Source organism: Salvia hispanica, chromosome 5 (genome assembly GCF_029641045.1).
Source record: "Salvia hispanica isolate PSC_SH4W2 chromosome 5, Shi_PSC_v1, whole genome shotgun sequence".
NCBI lineage: Eukaryota > Viridiplantae > Streptophyta > Magnoliopsida > Lamiales > Lamiaceae > Salvia > Salvia hispanica.
The window spans coordinates 2,842,715-2,865,738 of record NC_142696.1 but is presented as its reverse complement, the minus strand read 5'-3'; the positions used below and the strand labels follow the sequence as shown (position 1 = coordinate 2,865,738).

Genomic DNA, 23,024 nt, shown 5'->3' with positions numbered 1-23,024 from the left:
CAATCTATGTTACTCCATAAACAATCCATTCTCAACAAACTAGCTATTGAGATTTACAAATCAATCTGAGAATGTGATCTAAGAAGGTTTTGAATTTAATCACTTAGCACAAGAAATAATGTCAGACTTTATGTTTTCTTCATATATAATCAACTCCCAATAATACATTTGTATTTAAAAAGTGATTGAAAACTTGCTTGAATTATAATACTTCTATTCAACTCTTACAAACCCCACTATTTTCTTTATTATTTCATCCTCATAATGCTTCAATCTACTTCGTCGTACTATAATTCATCTCATATTCATTAAAATTTGTGTAATTTATTAAGCATACTACCTTCATGACCTCGTCCCGTAAAGATAGAAATTTTTGAAACGACACGAGTTTTAACGCAAAATTGATAAAGTATGAGACATAGATTTAAATGTGTGTTAGTAGAAAATGAGTAATTTTTGAAACGACACGAGTTTTAATCCAAAATTGATAAAGTATGAGATATAGAAATAACTGTGTGTTAGTAGAACATGAGTATCATCTCATTAGAAAGAAATTTTTCCCTAAAATAGAATATTTCTATTTTTAGGGGACGAAACGAGAGAGTTTCTATTTTCAGGGACGGAATTAGTATTATTTATTAAGAAATTACATTTTCTTAATTTAAAGTGGCGGTAAAATCCTCAGATTTATTTGTTAGTGTTTTAAAATTTCATTAACAATTCGACCTATTTTGAGCTAAAGCACAGTGGCGCCGCTCTCAATGTTCGCCGTCTCCACCGCATTTCCACCGGAAGGTAAATGAACTTTCTAATTCAACACTCCACAGTCCCTATCACCCTGTTTTTAGCTCATTTCATATCTGCTATGAATTTGTTTTTGGGATTTCGCTGTAAATTGATATATATTTTACTCTTTTTTTAGGGCGTTGTTGTAAAACTATAGCATACATGTATTTTGCTTGTTGTAGATATCGTTTTTGCGGTGACAAATTTGCTGAATTAAGTATTGTGGAATGCGTTAGGGTTTTAGGCTTATATTCAATTTTGTTGTAATCCTGCATTTTGATGTATTAATATTAAGATTAAGATTATGTTGCTGCAGATTTTTGCTTATGTATAACCTAAAACCGATTTAGTATTACACAATTTGAACTTTGGTTTCTGCAAAATTTGGTTTGGCACCAAATTATTTTTTTGTGGAATGATGTTGTAAATTACACTTGCAAGTGTGTTACTTTGACCAGATTAATGATTTTGCTACTTCTCTGATTTCACTATTTTGTGAATGATGAAGGGTGTTATTAAGTTGAGAGATGAAAACTGTTGATAATTCCAAAATGGGTGAAGATTTCTTTAAATATCTACCATCAGAAATCGTAGTAGATATCCTCTTGAGACTTCCCACTCGAGCAGCTATGGCCTGCAAGTGTGTTTGTAAGCCATGGCTAGGTCTGCTCGCTACTCCAGAGTTTGTGAATTCACATACGTCTAGATCAGTCCTGGGCATTGCTTTTGAAACACGCTCCATGTCATACAAAACCATTGAATTTGTGGATGAGCTTGGCCTCGACTTAGATGAGGAGCATCGTTGGGATGTAACCTTCAGCTTCAGACTCCCTTTTGATGGACCGTTTCGTAGTTCAGTTAATGGTGTGATCTTTATAAGAGACTTTGATCATGGTGATCTTATCCTGTGCAATCCGATCACACGTGACTATATCAAGCTCCCTCGTCCTAGACTCACTCCCCCAAAAGTTCAGGATGAGTTGGATAATTTTGGATTTGGAGTGAGCAGAATGACGAGACAATATAAGGTGGTTTGGATTCTCTCTTCAGTAGGCCATTCTGAAAATCCACCACCAGGAGCGAATTCCCGAAATGCGTGCCAAGTGTACACAGTTGGAACCGGATCATGGAGAAATGTTCCCTTTGGTATGCAGCTCAGGTTTATTGGCGACAATGGAGGGGTATTTTTTAACGAAAATCTTCATTGGACGGTAGCGAAAACAAGAAAAGGCTCTAATAGATGGATTGCTTGCTTTAATCTTGAAACGGAACTTTTTAGCACCTTCTCTGCACCTCGTCCTCATGGTAGAGGTTTTCTCTTTAGTAGGTCACTCTGTGTTTTGAGGGATTGCCTTTGTGTAAGCGATATTTCAAAGGATGGGTGCGTTATAATCTGGTTGATGAAGGAAGACGACCGCAGTTGGACAAAGATATTTGTCATCCCTGAAAGTGACAGACTTCCTGACAACAGTGGAGCTGAACGACTTACTGGTGCAGTTCATATTTGGCCGATTAGAATTTTTGAAAATGGTGACGCCTTAATGGAATGGGAGGATGGCATGATATTCTACTACTCCAACAAGAGGAAAAATTTGGACTACAACATCATGTCTCTAGGGGATCGTGATCCGTTCACCTGTACGATCATGTATGCCTCGAGCTTTGTCTCCCTCAAGAGTTTTGTGATGGAGAATGTATGCTCATTTTGAGTTGTGACTGTGTAGTTTCTTTCATGTCTCATGGTGAAATGCATTAATGGTGAGGAATATGAGAGAATCTACATCTATTGCCAAGATACTCTAATTATTAGTTTCTTGGGTTTTATTTGTGATATGGAATAGCTTTATCGTGTTTATTAATTAGTTACACCCATATGTAATTAAAAAATATTTATATATTGCCACATGATTAAAAATTCTAACCGTCTTGTTTCAAATAAATCAAGATCAAAGTAAAATGCCAATTTTGGAATAGCTCTCTTCATCAATGGCTGATTAATTCCCTTGTCTATGATGGATGAAGTGATGAAAGAAATAGGAGGGTTAGATAGCTTAAAATTATTTAAATTAAAATCACATCATTTTGATTGTCACATATATTCTAATTTGCCACATTAGTTATGAATTTTGTTTTGGGGACAACTAGAAAAATCTTAAAGCTCATGTATATGTCTTATAACAAGTATCCCTTATGTAGTACATACTATGAATTTAATAACAAAGGACAATATAATATTATAATAACTTAAACATTATTAAAATTTAAAACCTTTTGTTTTATGCACCAAACATATGAATAAATCTCCATCCTAATTTAAATCACCGTCCTAATTTAAATAGTCAGTTCATATTTCAGTTCATATAACCTACAACGGTTTTTCTTTGCAATGGTCGAATGGATCTAGGGATTAATTAGGCCTCGTTTCAGTTTTTGTAATACCTACATTTTAGGTTTTGATAATTCTTGAGAAGAAATTATTAGTTTACTCCTGAGTTTGTGAATTCCCATATTTCTAGATCAGTCCTGGGCCTTGCTGTTGAAACACAATCAAAATCATTTGAAGTTATTGAATTTTTGGAGGAGCTTGGCTTCGACTTTGATGAGAATCGTGGGGATGTAGACTTCAACTTCGAACTCCCCTTTGATGAGCCAATCCATAGTTCAGCTAATGGTTTGATCTTCCTAAGAGGCGTCGATCATGGTGATCTTATCCTGTGCAATCCCATCACACGTGACTATATCAAGCTCCCTTCTCCTCGACAAACTACCTCAAAAGATCAGCTTGCAGTTGAGAATTTTGGATTTGGAGTGAGCAGAACGTCCGGCCTATATAAGGTGGCTCGGATTTTCGTCAAAACACCACTTCGTGAGGACTACCAAAAGTTTCCATCACCAATGTTCCAATATGAGTGCCAAGTATACACTGTTGGGACCGGAACGTGGAGAAAAGTTTCCTCTGGTAGCCCACGCAGGTTTTTTGACGAGTTTGGAGGGTTGCTTTTTAATGGAAATCTTCATTGGATGGTAATTGAGAAAATCACAGGCAACTTGGTTGAACAGATTTGTTGCCTTGATCTTGAAACGGAACTTTTTTGCACCTTTTCTTTACCTCATCCCCCTCCTTCACCGTTTCTTGTTATGGGTTTACACTATCATAAGGCACCATCCGTTTTGAGGGATTGCCTCTGCGTGAGCCATTTTGCATATGACGGGGGGATTGTAATTTGGTCGATGAAGGAATATGGGGATGAGAAATCTTGGACTAAGGAGGTCCTCACCAGAGAAGTTTGTGGAGAATTTTCTCGTTCTTGCCCAATCAGAATTTTCGAAAATGGTGACATCTTGATTGAATGTGATAGGAAAAGGCTATTCTACTACTCGAACAAGACTAAAGCTGGCTATGACCTCTTTTTTCGAGAGGATCAAGAAGAGCATATCTCTACGACCATGCATGCCCCAAGCTTTCTCTCGCTCGAGAATTTTGCCGTGGAGAATGTAAGCTCATTTTGAGCTGTGATTGTTGTTTGATGTCCGGTGATGAAATACATGAGATAGAAATCCCTTCTTGTATCATGCAATGGAAATGTTGGAGTGCCTCTTTTGCCAAGATAACATTAGTATTTTCTTGGGTTTTATTTGTGATCAGAAGGTGCTTTCAAAATTGAACAAATTAACAATCCATGTCATATACATGAACAAATTAATTCCAAAAGGTGATTTCAAAATTGAAGGATTTAAATTTAATCAATCGCACAAATGTAACCGATTTATAAATCAAGAGGTGATTTCAAAATTGAAGGAGTTAAATTTAATCAATCGCACAAACGTAACCGATTTATAAATCAAGATTGAAAACTTGCATATTTTCAATAGTTCTAATAATTTAAGGTTTAAACCGACCACAATGCTGCACTAATATAACACAATATCATTAATTTCATTATATTTATTAAATAATACTACTACAATCTTAACACAATCAAGTAATACAAGTTAGAGATAGAGATGCTAATATTTTAATACTTATAATAAAGTATAAATAACATTATTGCAGCAAATTTATTCTTTAAAGTAGTAGTAGTATTTTTTTTAGTGCAGCGGCGCTGCTCTAAACATCCGCCGTCTCCACCGCATTCCGCCAGAAGGTGAATCATTACAATAAGCTTTCTTATTTTTGCATCGACAGTTTTACTCTCTCTCTCTCTCTAGCTCATTTTATGCCTTTGTTATCGGGTTTTCGAAGTAAATTGATGCTTATTTTACTCTTTTTTCCCTACTTATATTCAATTTTGTTGTAACCCTATAATATTGAAATTTCCATATTTTTGAGTATATATTACCTAGAACCGATTTAGTATTGCATATTTTGTACTTCAAATTTGGTATGCCACCAAATTATTAATGGGAAACAGTCATTTAAATCACCAAGTTTGGTCTAAATCTGGTCTATCTCACAAAGTTTGAAATCCGCTAATTAAATCACGAAATTTCAATTTTTCTAGTTTATCCAATGAGTCGAATTTTAGATGGAAATCTTTGTTGACGTGGATTGAGATTTAAATCATGAAAAAGATGCGTGAATAATCCAAAATGTAATCACAAGGAGCTTGATCTTAAAGTTGGATTGAGATTGCAAGATGGATTTCAATGTAGAGATTTTACCTATGGGTAATTTAATTAGCGGATTTTAAACATTGTGGGATAGACCAGATTTTAACCAAACATGGTAATTTAAATGACTATTTACCCAATTATTAATATGTCGATTGGATTAGGGATTAGGCCTATATTTAATTTTTGTAATATTAGGGTTTGGAGACCTAAATTTTGATGTTATAAATCACACTTGCAAGTGTGTTAATTTGATCAGATTAATATTTTGATGTTGCTTTGTATTCCTTTTTTTTGTTAATGATCAAGGGATTATTACGTGGAGAGAGAAAAACTGCAGATAATTCCAAAATGGGCGAAGATTTCTTCCGATATCTTCCATCCGAAATCGTATTAGATATCCTCTCAAGACTCCCTACTCAAGACGCTATGGCTTGCAAGTGTGTTTGTAAGCCATGGCTTGTTCTTCTCGCTACCCCTGAGTTTGTGAATTTCCATCTTTCTAGATCAGTCCCGGGCATCGTTGTTGAAACACACTCAACAAGGTCATACGACGTCATTGAAGCCTTCAACTCTGATGAAGAGCATTTTCGGGATGTAACCTTCAACTTCAAACTCCCTTTTGATGAACCAATTCATAGTTCAGCCGATGGTTTGATCTTTCTAAAAGACGATGATTTTGGTGATCTTATCCTGTGTAATCCAATCACTCGTGACTATATCAAACTCCCTTTTCCTCCACAGACTACCTCCGCAGAAGAGCTTGAAATGGATACATTTGGATTTGGAGTGAGCAGAACGACCGGCCAATATAAGGCCGTCAGGGTTTTCGAACAAGATCGGTTACCATTTGAGTGCCAAGTATACACCGTTGGAACCGGATTGTGGAGAAAAGTTCCTTCTGATAGCCTGCTTAGCTTTTTTTACCACCATAAAATGGTACTTTTGAATGGAAATCTTCATTTGATGGCATTGGAGATGACAATAGACGGCATGGTTGAACATATTTCTTGCCTTGATCTCGAAACAGAAGTTTTTAGCACATTTTCTATACCTGACCCTGAAGGCTTAGGTTTCAGCTATTGTAGGATGGCATCTGTTTTTAGGGATTGTCTCTGTCTAAGCCATATTACAGCTGATGGGGAAATTGTAATCTGGTTGATGAAGGAATATGGAGATGATAATTCTTGGGTAAGGGAAGTTTTCGTGTGCGAAGTTGCTGGAGGATTTTTTAATGAAAGTCATGTTTGGCCAATCAGAGTTTTTGAAAATGGGGACATCTTGATGGAATGTGATGGCAAGCCATTCTACTACTCCAAAAAGACTAAAACTTTCGACTATGACACCGCATTTCGAGGGGATCGTTTTTCTTATATCTCTATGACCATATATACCTCAAGCTTTGTCTCTCTCAAGAATTTTGCCATGGAGAATGTAAGCTCATTTTGAGTTGGGAATGTAGTTTGATATCTGATGATGACATTATAACTATTGATCTTCCAATGGATTTTTGCCTTTTCAATTTCTACCTTTTGCTTTTCTGCCTTTATTCTTTTTCTAGGTTGGATCTTTATATCCAATGCAATTTTATATATTTTCAACCCCTTTTTTGTTGTATGGAGTATTATGTAGGTGCAATATTTCTGTTGATAGTTTCAAATATGCAATTTTATAATTACTAAATAATTATCTTTATTAAAACTTAGAAAATATGGAATAAACTTGTGCCCCGATTCACAGTGTGCTCCACACCCTAACAACATATATAATAGAAATCCATGGGTTTCATCCTAAAACCAATTGATGATAGGAGGAGGGCCCATGTGATTTATATACTAGTTTTCTCTTGACATCGATGTGGGACAGTCATATGTTATATTTTTAGTTTCAATTGCCAACAATATATATACTCCACTATTTGTTCATTTCTTTTTTCTATTCCTTTCTTATTTTAGGTTTCGATAATTCTTGAGAAGAAATTATTAATATATAACGTGAAGAGTAAATATGGGGATGTAATTTGAAAATTAAAGATTTTGAATTTAATCGTTGCAAAAATGTTATAATCTCCTATGCATCTACATATATTAAAAGATTGAAAACGTGAAAGTGTGTTTCAATAGTTGCCTGAGATCTCAAACGAGATATCCTAATTTTAGGATTCTATTCTTTGTAACTGCAAATTTTGTAAGCAATATTAATATGTTGCTGCTGCTCACATTTCACTTTTTTTGTTACTGATGAAGGTGTTATTAAGTTGAGAGATGAAAACGGCTGATAATTCCAAAATGGGTGAATATTTCTTCAAATATCTACCATCAAAAATCCTAGTAGAAATCCTCTCAAGACTTCCCACTCGAGCCGCTATGGCTTGCAAGTGTGTTTGTAAGTCATGGTTCGGTCTGCTGGCTACTCCCGAGTTTGTGAATTCCCATATTTATAGATCAGTCCCGGGCCTCCTTGTTAAAAACATTCAACAAGCTCGTATGATGTCAATGAATTTGTGGATGAACTTGGCCTCGACCTTGATAAGGAGCATCGTTGGAATGTAGCCATCAACTTCAAACTCCGTTTTGACGAACCAACTCATAGTTAGGTCAATGGTTTGATCTTTCTTAGAGACTTTGGTCGTGGTGATCTTATCCTGTGCAATCCAATCACTCGTGACTATATCAAACTCCCTTGTCCTCCTCAAACTACCACCGCAGTTGATCTTGAAATGGATACTTTTGGATTTGGAGTGATCAAATTGACTGGCCAATATAAGGTGGTTAGGGTTTTCGTTGAAGCACCACGAGAAGAGGCATACAAACATGATCACCTATTACCATTTGTGTGACATCCCTAATCCGAAACATACATCATTTTTATATTTATACATTTTAGATAAGTGCATTTTTATATTATTATTTGCACAATAAACATTATATATATATATATATTGCCTTAATTATTAATTAATTAATTTAAGTGTGTGCTAATGTGAACGTGTGCTTTGGAATTATGGAAGTATATATATTGTGCATGACTAGTATCTTAATTATCAAGCAAGCTCCATTTTTATATATTTTTATTTAGATTATTAAATAATTATTTGGTTCATAGTATATGTGGGTGACACGTATTCTATGTACATGCCATTTGGATTACTAACACTTTAATAGTAAACATAAGTCGGCAAGTGACCGACGTGAACTTTAATATATTATTGTATATATTTATGCAAAAAAAAGAGAGATATTGGAGAAGAGTAAACCGAAAGAACGAAAATGCAAGAAATTTATTGAAGTTCACTTTGGGGCTTTAGTCGATCAAGGGTTATAAATTAAGAGTTGAATCAGGAATTCAATAAGTTACTTATCGTAATCAGGTGTGTATAAATCACACTTTTAATTTTACATATTTTTATGTGATTGATTGCTATGTGTTAAATGGAAGTGAATATTTGAATTATATGATGTGAGCTTGAAATGGTTATGTGTTATTTGATATTGATGGTGAAATGTGATGTGGATATGTGATTTGTGCAATAGATATGTTTATCTATAGTATTGGAGTTATTGATGGATTATATGGATATGTAATTGGTGCAATGGATATGTTTGATATATCATATTGGAATCATTTGAATCATGGGATTAAAGAGGATATGTGACAGTCTTGCTCTGAATCTGATATACAATGGCAAAAGACCTACGGGTCATATACAATGATGATAGACCTACAGGTCAATACAAAGAGCAAAGAGGGACCTTCGTGGAAAGGTCAAATCAAAGAGAGGCCTTCGTGGAAAGGTCAAAATATGCAAAGAGGGGCCTTCGTGGAAAGGTCAAAATATGCAAAGAGGGGCCTTCGTGGAAAGGTCAAATAAATATAAGGGACCTACGGGTCGTATACAATGGAAATCCCGGGCAGATACCAGACTTGATGTGTCACAGAATAATAAAATGAATGGAGAGGCATATGCATATGAATATTAAATTGTGTATGATATTTATTACTTTCGGTGATATATGTTGGTGAATGAATGTATTTGATATTTGTATGTGGAATTAAAGGAAATGTTTATATGCACTGAGTTGTGGCTCATATAAACCACTAATATTTTTCAGGAATAAGATATCAATGATGCGTGGGTTTATGTGAGTTACAGTTATTATAAGGGTTGGCGGCTGACGAATTTTGGCAACTTCTCCTCCTCATCATTTTTGCATATAGATAAATGTACAGTATATAGAGTGGTGAGAGGGTCTCACTGCAGTTTAGAATGGTTTGAAATATGTAATTAATAAATGTTGATTTTTAAAATGATATAATATGTGCGTTTTATGTACTTGAAACGTGGGTTAATTTATTTTATATTTAAAATTTATTTATTATAAGTAGTATGTCAGATAGGGTTGGGTGTGACAATTTGCATGCCAAGTATACATCGTTGGAACCGGATTGTGGAGAAAAGTTCCTTCTGGAAGCCCGCCGCTCAGGTTTTTTGACTTCCATGGCGGGGTATTTTTGAATGGAAATCTTCATTTGATGGCATTGGAAATGAAAACAAACGGCTTGGTTGAACGAAATTTTTGTTTTGATCTTGAAATAGAACTTTTAAACACATTTTCTGTACCTCCCCCTTGTGGTAAGGGTGAACGCTATTGTAAGACGCCATCTGTTTTGAGGGATTGCCTCTGTTTAAGCCATATTACAGGTGATGGGGAGATTGTAATATGGTTGATGAAGGAATACGGAGATGACAATTCATGGATAAGGGAAGTTTTCGTTTGCGAAGTTGATATAGGATTTGTTGGTGAGCGTCATGTTTGGCCAATCAGAGTTTTCGAAAATGGGGATATCTTGATGGAAGAGGAAGACATGCCATTCTACTACTCCAACAAGACAGGAAACTTTCGACAATGACATCACATTTCGAGGGGATCGTAGTTCTTACTATACCTCTATGACCATGTGTGCCTCAAGTTTTCTCACTCTGAAGAATTTTGTGATGGAGAATATGAGCTCATTTTGCTTTTAGCTTTTTGTTCTGTTTCCTTTTTAATTTCTTCTATTTCAAAATACAATTTTATTGATTTTTCACCCACTTTTGAATACATTTTGGTACAGCATGACAACATCTCTTTTGATAAATTTAAAATATGCAATTTTATGATTACAAATTATCTATATTAAAGCGTGAATATTGTGGATCAAAGATGAACTACCATGAGGATTATAAGATTATTAGTTACTCCATTCTTATTTAGGCGATGATAATTATTAACAATTTTTTTTAGTAAATGTCGACGGGGAATTGCTCAATCTGTGTTACAAATAATTTATAATCACAAACTTCAACACTAACAAATTAACTTTAGGATGTGATATAAAAATTGAAGATTTTGAATTAAATCGATTATACAAAAATAATGTCAAACTTTATGTTTTCTTCAAATGTAATCAACTTCCAAAATGCATCTGTATTTAAAAAATGATTGAAAACTTGCAAAGGTTTTAATAGTTCTATTCAACTTCTTCAACGCCCCCTATTTCATACCCATAATAATACTCTATATTAAATTTCGCGTCATATTTATTAAATTTGCGTCATATTTAGAAATCATTTAAAGTGGCGATATGGCTTGCAAGTGTGTTTGTAAGCCATGGCTCGGTCTTCTCGCTACTCCTGAGTTTGTGAATTCCCATATTTCTACAAAGTCATTGAATTTTTGGATGAGCTTGGCTTCGACTTTGATGAGGAGAATCATGGGGATGTAGACTTCAACTTCGACCTCCCCTTTGATGAGGAGAAATATGGGGATACAACCTTCATCTTCGAACTCCCCTTTGATGAGCCAATCCGTAGTTCAGCTAATGGTTTGATCTTTCTAAGAGGCGTCGGTCATGGTAATCTTATCCTGTGCAATCCAGTCATACGTGACTATATCAAGCTCCCTTTTCCTCGACAAACGACCTCAAGAGATCAGCTTGCATTTGAGAGTTTTGGATTTGGAGTGAGCAGAACGACCGGCTAATATAACGTGATTAGGATTTTCTTTGAAAAACCACTACGTGGGAAGTACAAAAAACCACGACACGATTACACAAATAAGTGCCTAGTATACACTGTTGGAACCGGAATGTGGAGAAAAGTTCCCCTTGGTAGCCTGCACTGTTATCTTGGCGACCTTGGAGGGTTCCTTTTTAATGGAAATCTTCATTGGAGGGTAATTGAGGAAATCAGAGATGACATAGTTGAATGGATTTCTTGCTTTGATCTTGAAACAGAACTTTTTAGCACCTTTGCTACACCCTTTCATGGTATAGGGCGCTGCTTTACTATGACGCCATGTGTTTTGAGGGATTGCCTCTGTTTGTGCTATGAAACTACTACAAATGTTCCGGAGCTTGCAATTTGGTCGATGAAGGAATATGGGAATGAAAAATCATAGACAAAGGAAGTTTTAGCCGGCGAAGCTTTCGGAGGACATTGTGTACTTCGTGCTTCCCCGTTCAAAGTTTTCGAGAATGGTGATATCTTGCTGAGTTGTGATAGGGACAAACTATGCTACTACTCCAACCAGACTAAAACTTACTATGACTTCTTCATTTGAGACGATTGTGATGAGTATATATCTATGACCATGTATACCCCAAGCTTTCTCACTCTGAAGAATTTTGTGAAGGAGATTGTGAGCTCATTTTGAGCTGTGATTGCAATTTGATGTCGCTGATGAAATACATGAATGGTGAGGGACATGATAGACAAACCTCTTCTTGGATATGCATTGGAATTGGGGCAACTCTTTTGCTAAGATAACATTTCTGTAGTATTTTCTTGGGCTTGCTTTGTGATCTATTGAGTAGCTTTCTTGCCTTGTTAGTTTTATTACTAACAAGACTAAAACTTTTGACTATGACATCAAGTTTTGAGGGGATCATAGTTCTTACATCTCTACGACCATGTATGCCTCAAGCTTTGTCTCTCTCAAGAATTTTGCGATGGAGAATGTAAGCTCATTTTGAGCTGTGATTGTAGTTTGATGAATGGTGAGGGATATGAAAGACAAACCTCTTCTTATATCATGCAATGGAACCTCTTTTGCCAAGACAACATTAGTATTTTCTTGGGTTTTATTTGTGATCAGAAGGTGCTTTCTTGCTTTATTAGTTCTATTAAAGATTAACTGATAATTGTGTATCTTAAATTTATCGTCCCTAGTTGTAGCCTTATAAATCAAAATTACTCGATCACTAAAATAACATCTTTAGGCCATTTTCAATTTCTACTTTTTGCTTTTTTGCCTTTATTCTTTTTCTAGGTGGGGTCTTTATTCCTTTTCAATGCAATTTTGTATAAATCATTTTTAATATGGTGCACCATTTCTCTTGATAGTTTCAAATATGCAATTTTACCTCATCGCTGCGATACGATTCTTTTTTTATTCCTTCTTATTTTAGGTTTTGATAATTCTTGACAAAGAAACTTTTGGTTTATATCACAAACTAGATATACATATAAATAAATCAATTTGATGATGTAATAAATTCCCATGCATCTACATTTAATTTAATATTAATAAAACCGACCACCACACAACGATGCAACATTACTAATTTAACATAATTTTATACTCAAATAATACAATTTATAAAATAATAAGAATCTTAACACAATCAAATACTAATAGAAGTTAGAGATAGAGATGCTACTATGAATTTAATGGAGACGATAGAATTATATAAATAAGTACTATTAATCTATTATGGAGTATATACCAAACGTATGAATGGAATTAAATAAGGAAGGGCAATTTCATTTAACTACGATAAACCTTAATATGTTAAACCTTTATTATGTTAAACTTAGTATTTCTTCCATCCCAATTCAATTGTGAATCTTAAATTTTATTTTATTTTATTTTATTTTGGGATTTCAAATTCTCATCCGTTAAATAACCGACATGATTAAAGTAGTGGTAAATGAAAAGTTGAAAACACATATTTTTACCACCTTTAAGTGCGCTTTTTCACACCTTTCAAGCGCGATTAAGCGCGCTTTTTACCACCTTTTAACCGACGTGATTAAGCCCGAGCGCGCTTTTTTCCACCTTTCAAAAATAAAAAAGCGCGTTTTTTATCACCTTCCAAAAATTATTAGTGAATTACTTTTATTTCGAAAATCTCATCACATTTCGATCCATTTTGCGATTTGCAGCGGTGCAACTCTTAAGATCGGCCGTCTCCTTCCCGAAGGTGAATCAATTACCCCTTTTTAGGCGTTGTTGTAAAACTATAGCATTCATGTATTTTCCTTGCTGTAGATCTTGTTTTAGTCTTAACAAATTTGCTCAATTTAGCTTTGTCGATTTCGTTAGGGTTTTAGGTTTATATTCAATTTTTTAATCTGAAGACTTTGTACTTGGATTTCTGCAAAATTTGTTATTAGCCACCCCAAATATGCCAAATTAACATTAGGATTTGGATCAATATTTTGCTGCTGCTGCTCTGTTTTTCTGTTTATTGTGTTAATGATCGAGGGGTTATTATGTTGATCTAGGAAAGCTGTTGAAATTCCAAAATGGGGGAAGATTTCTTCAAATATTTACCTTCAGAAATCGTAGTGAATATCCTCTCAAGACTCCCCACTCGAGCAGCTGGGGTCTGCAAGTGTGTTTGTAAGCCATGGCTCGGTCTGCTCGCTACTCCTGAGTTTGTGAATCCCCATATGTCTAGATCAGTCCCGGGCCTTGCTGTTGAAACACACTCAAACTCATTTGAAGTCATTGAATTTGTGGATGAGCTTGGCCTCGACGCTGAGGTGGAGCATCGCTGGGATGTGGCCTTCAACTTCAAACTCCCCTTTGACGAGCCAATCCATAGTTCAGCTAATGGTTTGATCTTTCTAAGAGGCTTCGATCATGGTGATCTCATCCTGTGCAATCCGATCACGCGTGACTATATCAAGCTCCCTTCTCCTCGACAAACTACCTCAGAAGATCAGCTTTTTTCTGAGAATTTTGGATTTGGAGTGAGCGGAACGACCGGGCAATATAAGGTGGTTAGGGTTTTCGTCGAGAACCCACTACATGAGGAGTACGAAAATGATCCATTACCATTTGAGTCCCAATATGAGTGCCAAGTGTACACTATTGGAACCGGATCGTGGAGAAAAGTTCCTTCTGGTAACCCGCACTTGTTTTGTGAGGATCTTTGGGGGGTACTTCTGAACGGAAATCTCCATTGGATGGTAATAGATATAACCACAGGCCACTATCTTGAACGAATTTCTTGCTTTGATCTCGAAACAGAACGTTTTAGCATATTAACTGTACCTCCTCCTTGTGGCATAGGTTCACGCGATTGTAAGACACCATCTGTTTTGAGGGGCTGTCTCTGTGTAAGCCATATTACAGCTGATGGGGAGATTGTGATCTGGTTGATGAAGGAATATGGAGATGAGAAATCTTGGACAAAGGAAGTTTTTGTCGTCGATGTTCTTAGAGGACTTAGTGATGAACTTCATGTTTGCCCGATCAGAGTTTTCGAAAATGGGGACATCTTGATGGAATGGGCCGGGGCCAGGGCATTCTACTACTCCAACAAGACAAAAACTTTAGACTATGACGTCAAGTTTCGAGGGGATCATAGTTATTACATCTCTACGACCATGTATGCCCCAGGCTTTCTCTCTCTCAAGAATTTTGCCATGGAGAATGTAAGCTCATTTTAAGTTGTGACTGTAGTTTGATGAATGGTGAGGGATATGAAAGACAACCCTCTTCTTATATCATGCAATGAAAGACAACATGTATTAGTTATTTTTGTATTCCTTCTTATTTTAGGTTGTTGATCATTCTAGCCAACAAATTTGTAGTTTATATCACAAACTAGATATTCATACACAAATCAATTTGGGGATGTGATCTGAAATTTGGGGATTATGAATTTAATCAGTTGCACAAATGTAATAAACTCCCATGAGTTTGAAACCGACCACCACACAACAATGCAACACCACTAATTTAACATAATTTTTATACTCAAATAATACAATGTATAAAATAATATAGTATGAATCTTAACACAATCAAATAGTAATACAAGTTGGAGATAGAGATGCTACTATGAATTTAATGTAGACAATATAATTACATAAATGGGTATTATACCAAACATATGAATTGAAGTAAATAAGGAAGGGCAATTTCATTTCATTTTTAGTTCTCTATTTCACTTCTATATTTAATTTATCACACTCTTATTCTATCTCATCATATTACTAGTATAAACTTAATATGTTAAACCTATTATTTCTTTCATGCCAATTCAATTGTAAATCTTTAACGTAATCTCTTTTATTTTATTTTCTTTTCTTCACTTAAATGTAGGGATGTTAATCGGGCCGGCCCGTTGGATTTCCGACCAACCTTACTCGGGTTGCGGGTCAATCGGGTGCGGGCTAATCGAGTTGTGATTTCTTTCGGGTTATATAAGTTCAACCCTAACCCTAAAAGCTCGGGTTTCGGACTAGTCCAACGGGTTAATCGGGTTGCTACCGATAATATTAACATGCGATCAATTCAATAATTAATGATTAAAATTACTAATATTCATACAATGTAAAACATTAAATTATGATATATTTGACATATATGCTTAAACTCAATCATAAACATGATCAAATACTAATATTTGAGATATTTCGTGGAATTTTAATGCATGTTTTAGAAATTTAAATATTTTTGTAGTTAATTTTAAGTTTTTAATTTATTTATCAATTATTATATTAATAAAAATTCAATATATAATTTGTATATTTAATTATAAAATTGAAAGTTATTTTTTTAGTTAAAATTAATTAATGAAGTGTCAAATATGAGTAAAAAAATAGAATAATATAAATTTTATCGGATTTTCGGGCCAGCTCATCGGGTTTTCGGGTCTGGCCCTAACGGGTTGCGGGTTAATCGGGTGCATGCTAATCGGGTTTTGATTTTATCGGGCTAGAAATTTCTGGCCTAACCCTATAAATTTGGCGGACTATTCGGGCCAGCCCACGAATTACAGGCTACATTGACATCCCTGCTTAAATGATTAAATTACACGATGAAAAAGAAAACCTTTTATATAAGGGAGGAGTACTATTTTTACCATATGTTCTATACTCCTATTTTCTTTATTATTTTATATATATTTTTTCATTAAAAATATTACTACTAATATTTAAAATTGGCACAAAATCGTCATAAAATTTCGAATCAATTTGTCTCAAGCACACAGACGACTGCAGCGGCGCCGCTCTCAAGTTCCGCCGTCTCCACCGCATTCCAACATAAGGTGAATCATTACGATAATGTTTCTTATTTCACATCTACAGTTTTCTATTTTACAAATTTCTGAATTAAGTATTGTGGAATGCGTTAGGGTTCAAGGATTATATTCAATTTTGTTGTATTCCTGCATTTTGATGCGAGATTTTGTTGCTTAATTTTGTGTATATATAACCTAGAAATGTTTTTTTTGTGGAATGGATTATGGATTTTGGGATTAGGCCTAATTACTTTAGTCAGATTAATAATTTGATGTTGCTCTGTTTTACATTTTAATTTTTGATAGTGATCAAGGGGTTATAACATCGAGAGAGGAAAACTATGGGTAATTCCAAAATAGGCGGAGATTTCTTCCAATATCTGCCATCCGAAATCGTATTAAATATCCTCTTAAGACTCCCCACTCGTGACGCTATGGCTTGCAAGTGTGTTTGTAAGCCATGGCTCGGTCTTCTCGCTACCCCTGAGTTTGTGAATTCCCATCTTTCTAGATCAGTCCCGGGCATTGCTGTTGAAACACACCCAAAGTCATATGACGTCATGGAAATAGTGGATGAGCTATGCGATGAGGAGTGCCATCGGTATACAGCCTTCAACTTCAAACTGCCCTTTGAGGAGCCAATCCATAGTTCAGCTAATGGTTTGATCTTTCTAAGAGGCATCGGTCATGGTGATCTTATCCTGTGCAATCCAGTCACATGTGACTATATCAAGCTCCCTTCTCCTCGACAAACCACCTCAGAACATCAGCTTGTATATGAGAATTTTGGATTTGGAGTGAGCAGAACGACCGGCCAATATAAGGTGGTTAGGATTTTCTTTGAAAAACCACTACATGAGTACACAAATGAGTGCCAAGTATACACTGTTGGAACCGGAATGTGGAGAAAAGTTCCCCTTGGTAGCCGGCACCGTTATGTTGACAAGCTTGGAGGGTTCCTTTTTAATGGAAATCTTCATTGGAGGGTACTTGAGAACATCGGAGATGACTTGGTTGAATGGATTTCTTGCTTTGATCTTGAAACAGAACTTTTTAGCACATTTGCTACACCCTATATACATGGTGTATGTCCCTACTATATTAAGACACCATGTGTTTTGAGGGATTGCCTCCGTTTGTGCTATAAAACTGGTACAAATGTTCGGGAGCTTGCAATTTGGTCGATGAAGGAATATTGGAATGAAAAATCTTGGACAATGGAAGTTTTAACCGGCCCAGCTGTAGGAGGACATTATGTACTTCATGCTTCCCCATTCAAAGTTTTCGAGAATGGTGACATCTTGATGGAATGTGATAGGGAGAATCTATGCTACTACTCCAACGAGACTAAAACTTACCATGAATTCTTTATTCGAGAGGATTGTGATGAGTATATATCTACGACCATGTATACCCCAAGCTTTCTCACTCTGAAGAAGTTTGTGATGGAGAATGTGAGCTCATTTTGAGCTGTGATTGTTGTTTATTGTCTGCTGATGAAATACATGAATGGTGAGGGACATGAGAGACAAACCTCTTCTTGGATTTCCATTGGAATTTTCAGATATGCAATTTTATAATTACAAATATTTATATGATTCTTACTTAGGTTCTTATGATTCTTGACAAAATAATTTTGTTTTATATCCATATGGAATTGTTCAATCTATGTTACTCCATAAACAATCCATTCTCAACAAACTAGCTATTGAGATTATCAAATTAATCTGAGAATGTGATCTAAAAGTTGAAGGTTTTGAATTTAATCTCTTAGCACAAAAAATAATGTCAGACTTTATGTTTTCTTCATATATAATCAACTCCCAATAATACATTTGTATTTAAAAAGTGATTGAAAACTTGCTTGAATCTACTTCGTAGTACTATAGTTCCTCTCATGTTCATTAAAATTTGTGTAATTTATTAAGCATACTACCTACCTTACTTCGTCCTCTAAAAATAGAAAATTTTAAAACGACACGAGTTTTAACGCAAAATTGATAAAATATGACATATAGAAATAAACGTGTGTTAGTAGAAAATGAGTATCATCTCTAGGGATGTCAATCGGGCCGACCCTACTCGGGTTGCGGGTTAATCAGGTGCGAGCTAGTCGGGTTGTGATTTCTTTCAGGTTATAAAAGTTAGACTCTTACCCTAAAAGCTCGGTTTTCGGGCTAGCCTAGCGGGTTAATCGGGTTACTACGGATAGATTAACATGTGATCAATCCAATAAATAATGATGAAAATTAGCTATATTCATAAAATGTAAAATGTTTAATTATTATTAATTTGAGATATATGCTCAAACTCAATCATAAACATGATCAAATTCTAATATTTGAGATATTTCGTGAAATTTTAATGCATGTTTTTATTATTTTAATAACTTTTTAGTAAATTTGAAGTTTTTAATTTATTTATCAATTATTATATTAATAAAAATTCAATATATAGGGGAGTGATCAATTGCTAACTAATTAGCAATTCCAAACTAAGATTAAATCTTAACCATTAGATTAGAAGATCTAGTGGTTGAAATAATGTCACATGCATTATATTTTTAATTAAGAAAATTAATAAATACAATTAGAGAGTATTAATGTCAATTCTCTCTCATTAAAATCATCTTAAAACTTTAAATTTACTTAACTCTCGATTTAAATTATTTTTTCGTAAAAAATATATCAAATTAAAGATAATTTTACAAGGATTCCAACGAGATCTCAATTGCATATGTTCCAACGACGTTCGGATAAAGAAATTTGATATTTTTTATTTTAGTTTTTTGATAACCAGATTTTTATCAACAAATACATCAAAAAATCTCAATAAAACCATATAAAAATCTCAATAAATATGGGTTGATATTTTCTTGTACAAGTGTTGATATATTTATGTCATATTGTTTATATTTGTAATACATTATGTTGATAGAAAAAAACATAATACACTATGTTGATAGAAAAAAACAGTCACGAAAATTATCATATGATAACATAATAACGATATTACCCTTTTGTTGATATTTTGTCTACTATTTATTGAGATTCGTAAGATTTAATATCATCCACTCATTTTAAAATCTAAGGGTGGAGATTTGGTCTTGATTTTGGATTGGGGTGCTATAAGCATTGGAATATGACACCCAATATATAATATGTATATTTAATATAAAATTGAAAGATAATTTTTTAGTTATCTATATTATAAAATTAATCAATGAAGTGTTCAAGCAGGAGTAAAAAAATATAGAATAATAGAAATTTTATCGGGTTTTTCGGCCAGCCCATCGGATTTTCGAGTGTGGTCCTAAACGGTTCCAGGTTAATCGGGTGCGGGCTAATCGAGTTTTAATTTTATCGGGCTAGAAATTTCCAACTCTAACCCTATAAATTTGGCAGGGCTATTCGGGTCAGCTCATGGGTTGCGGGCTACATTGACATCCCTAAATTCATCTCATTCGAAATAATTTTTTCCCTAAAATAGAAAATTACTATTTTTAGGGGACGAAACCAGAGTTTCTATTTACCGGGGACGGAATTAGTATTATTTATTAAGAAATTACATTTTCTTATTTTAAAGTGGCGGTAAAATTCTCAGATTTATTTGTTAGTGTTTTAAAATTTCATTAACAACTCGACCTCTTTTGTCTGAAGCACAGCGGCGCCGCTCTCAATATCCGGCGTCTCCACCGCATTTCCACCGGAAGGTGAATGAACTTTCTAATTCAACACTCCACAGTCTCTATCACCCTGTTTTTAGCTCATTTCATATCTGCTATGAATTTGTTTTTGGGATTTCGCTGTAAATTGATATATATTTTACTCTTTTTTTAGGGCGTTGTTGTAAAACTATAGCATACATGTATTTTGCTTGTTGTAGATATCTTTTTTGCGGTGACAAATTTGCTGAATTAAGTATTGTGGAATGCGTTAGGGTTTTAGGCTTATATTCAATTTTGTTGTAATCCTGCATTTTGATGTTATAATATTAAGATTAAGATTGTGTTGCTGCAGATTTTTGCTTATGTATAACCTAAAACCGATTTAGTATTACAAAATTTGAACTTTGGTTTCTTGCAAGTGTGTTACTTTGACCAGATTCATATTTTGCTACTTCTCTGATTTCACTATTTTGTGAATTATGAAGGTGTTATTAAGTTGAGAGATGAAAACGGCTGATAATTCCAAAATGGGTGAAGATTTCTTCAAATATCTACCATCAGAAATCGTAGTAGAAATCCTCTCAAGACTCCCCACTCGAGCAGCTATGGCCTGCAAGTGTGTTTGTAAGCCATGGCTCGGTCTGCTCGCTACTCCAGAGTTTGTGAATTCACATATGTCTAGATCAGTCCTGGGCATTGCTGTTGAAACACGCTCCCTGTCGTACGAAACCATTGAATTTGTGGATGAGCTTGACCTCAACTTTGATGAGGAGCATCTTTGGGACGTAACCCTCAGCTTCAGACTCCCTTTTGATGGACCGTTTCGTAGTTCAGCTAATGGTGTGATCTTTTTAAGAGACTTTCGTCGCGGTGATCTTATCCTGTGCAATCCGATCACACGTGACTATATCAAGCTCCCTCGTCCTAGACTAACGCCCCCAAAAGTTCCGGACGAGTTGGATAATTTTGGATTTGGAGTGAGCAGAATGACGAGACAATATAAGGTGGTTTGGATTTTCTCTTTAGTCGGTCACGCTCAAAATCCACTACTAGGAACGTGTTCCCGAAATGCGTGCCAAGTGTACACAGTTGGAACCGGATCGTGGAGAAATGTTCCCTTTGGTATGCCGCTCAGGTTTATTGGCGACCAAGGAGGGGTACTTTTTAACGGAAATCTTCATTGGACGGTAGCGAAAAAAAGGAGAGGCATTGATAGATGGATTTGTTGCTTTGATCTTGAAACGGAATTTTTTAGCACCTTCTCTGCACCTCGTCCTCATGGTAGAGGTTTTGACTTCAGTAGGTCACTCTGTGTTTTGAGAGATTGCCTTTGTCTAAGCGATATTTCAAAGGATGGGTGCGTTATAATCTGGTTGATGAAGGAAGACGAGCGCAGTTGGACAAAGATATTTGTCATCCCTGAAATTGATAGACTTTCTAACAACAGCGGAGAAAAACGACTTACTGGTGCTATTCATATTTGGCCGATTAGAATTTTCGAAAATGGTGATGCCTTGATGGAATGGGAGGATGGCCCGCTATTCTACTACTCCAACAAGAGGAAATTTTTGGACTACACGATCATGTCTCTAGGGGATTGTGATCCGTTCACCCGTACGATCATGTATGCCTCGAGCTTTGTCTCTCTGAAGAGTTTTGTGATGGAGAATGTATACTCATTTTGAGTTGACTCTGTAGTTTCTTTCATGTCTCATGGTGAAATGCATTAATGGTGATGAATATGAGAGATTGTACATCTTTTGCCAAGATAATTATTAGTTTCTTGGGTTTTATTTGTGATATGGAGTAGCTTTATTGTAGTATTTATTAAATTAGTTCCAACCATATGTGATTCAAAAATATTAATATATTCCCACATGATTTAAAATTCTAACTATACTTATTCTTCCGAGCAAATAAAACAAGATCAAAGTAAAATTCAAATTTTGGAATAGCTCAGTTCATCAATGGCTGATCATTTCCATTGTCTATGATGCATGAAGTGATGAAAGAAATAGAGAAAAGATGGTTATATAGCTAGATAAGGAAGATGATGATGTGGAATTTATTTGAAGAAATATTCCCTCATTTTGATTGTCACATTTTGCCACACTAGTTATGATTTTTTTTGTTTTGGGGACTACTAGAGAAATCTAAAGCTCATGTATATGCATTCAATAAATAAAGTTTAAATAAAAATTAAAAAATGTACTACTCCCTATATAACCAATAACCTATTAGCAGTACTAGTATGAATGTTAACACAATCAAGTTTGAGATAGAGATGCTACTATGACTTTAATAATAAAGGACAAAATAATAGTATTATAATAATAACTTTTCTTTTATACACCAAACATATTAATGAATAGGGAAATTGGTCTCTAAAACCATGAACTTTGCCCAAAATTTGGTATTTCCCATGAACTTTGAAATTGATATATAATATCACGAACTTTGCATTTTGTTTGGTATTTCCCATGGCATGTTTATTACTATATTTGACTAACTTACGAGGCTTTTATCATACTTGACACAATTAAATCAACGTGGTTTTCAACGTGACTTTTTATGCTACATGTTATGAACTTAAAAAATGGTTTCAAATATTATAAAACATATCACGGTTGCCTATGTTAAATAAGATTTTGATGAAAAT

The 23,024-nt window shown here is 34.8% G+C and overlaps 6 protein-coding genes across 6 annotated transcripts; all 6 read left to right on the top strand.

Moving 5' to 3' along the window:
* The first annotated feature begins 665 nt into the window (after positions 1–665).
* On the top strand, positions 666–2,685 carry LOC125188799 (F-box protein At3g07870-like). The gene is made up of 2 exons (XM_048085853.2): positions 666–795; positions 1,295–2,685. The coding sequence occupies exon 2, from the start codon at positions 1,314–1,316 to the stop codon at positions 2,493–2,495; it is 1,182 nt and encodes a 393-aa protein (XP_047941810.1). The 5' UTR covers positions 666–795; positions 1,295–1,313; the 3' UTR covers positions 2,496–2,685.
* Positions 2,686–2,798: 113 nt separating this feature from the next.
* LOC148924203 (F-box protein At4g22390-like) lies at positions 2,799–4,421 on the top strand. The gene is made up of 2 exons (XM_089058662.1): positions 2,799–2,807; positions 3,268–4,421. Exons 1-2 carry the CDS (start codon positions 2,799–2,801, stop codon positions 4,294–4,296), a joined length of 1,038 nt encoding a protein of 345 aa, XP_088914788.1. The 3' UTR covers positions 4,297–4,421.
* Positions 4,422–5,748: 1,327 nt separating this feature from the next.
* Positions 5,749–6,846, top strand: LOC125190017 (F-box/kelch-repeat protein At3g06240-like). The gene has a single exon (XM_048087218.1). It carries the CDS (start codon positions 5,749–5,751, stop codon positions 6,844–6,846), a length of 1,098 nt encoding a protein of 365 aa, XP_047943175.1.
* A 6,703-nt stretch (positions 6,847–13,549) lies between these two features.
* On the top strand, positions 13,550–15,266 carry LOC125188804 (F-box protein CPR1-like). The gene is made up of 2 exons (XM_048085859.2): positions 13,550–13,641; positions 13,946–15,266. Exon 2 carries the CDS (start codon positions 13,967–13,969, stop codon positions 15,116–15,118), a length of 1,152 nt encoding a protein of 383 aa, XP_047941816.1. The 5' UTR covers positions 13,550–13,641; positions 13,946–13,966; the 3' UTR covers positions 15,119–15,266.
* A 1,367-nt stretch (positions 15,267–16,633) lies between these two features.
* On the top strand, positions 16,634–18,363 carry LOC125188807 (F-box/kelch-repeat protein At3g06240-like). The gene is made up of 2 exons (XM_089058591.1): positions 16,634–16,725; positions 17,005–18,363. The coding sequence occupies exon 2, from the start codon at positions 17,040–17,042 to the stop codon at positions 18,165–18,167; it is 1,128 nt and encodes a 375-aa protein (XP_088914717.1). The 5' UTR covers positions 16,634–16,725; positions 17,005–17,039; the 3' UTR covers positions 18,168–18,363.
* Positions 18,364–20,314: 1,951 nt separating this feature from the next.
* On the top strand, positions 20,315–22,167 carry LOC125188801 (F-box protein At3g07870-like). The gene is made up of 2 exons (XM_048085854.2): positions 20,315–20,410; positions 20,851–22,167. The coding sequence occupies exon 2, from the start codon at positions 20,869–20,871 to the stop codon at positions 22,048–22,050; it is 1,182 nt and encodes a 393-aa protein (XP_047941811.1). The 5' UTR covers positions 20,315–20,410; positions 20,851–20,868; the 3' UTR covers positions 22,051–22,167.
* The last annotated feature ends 857 nt before the right edge of the window (positions 22,168–23,024 follow it).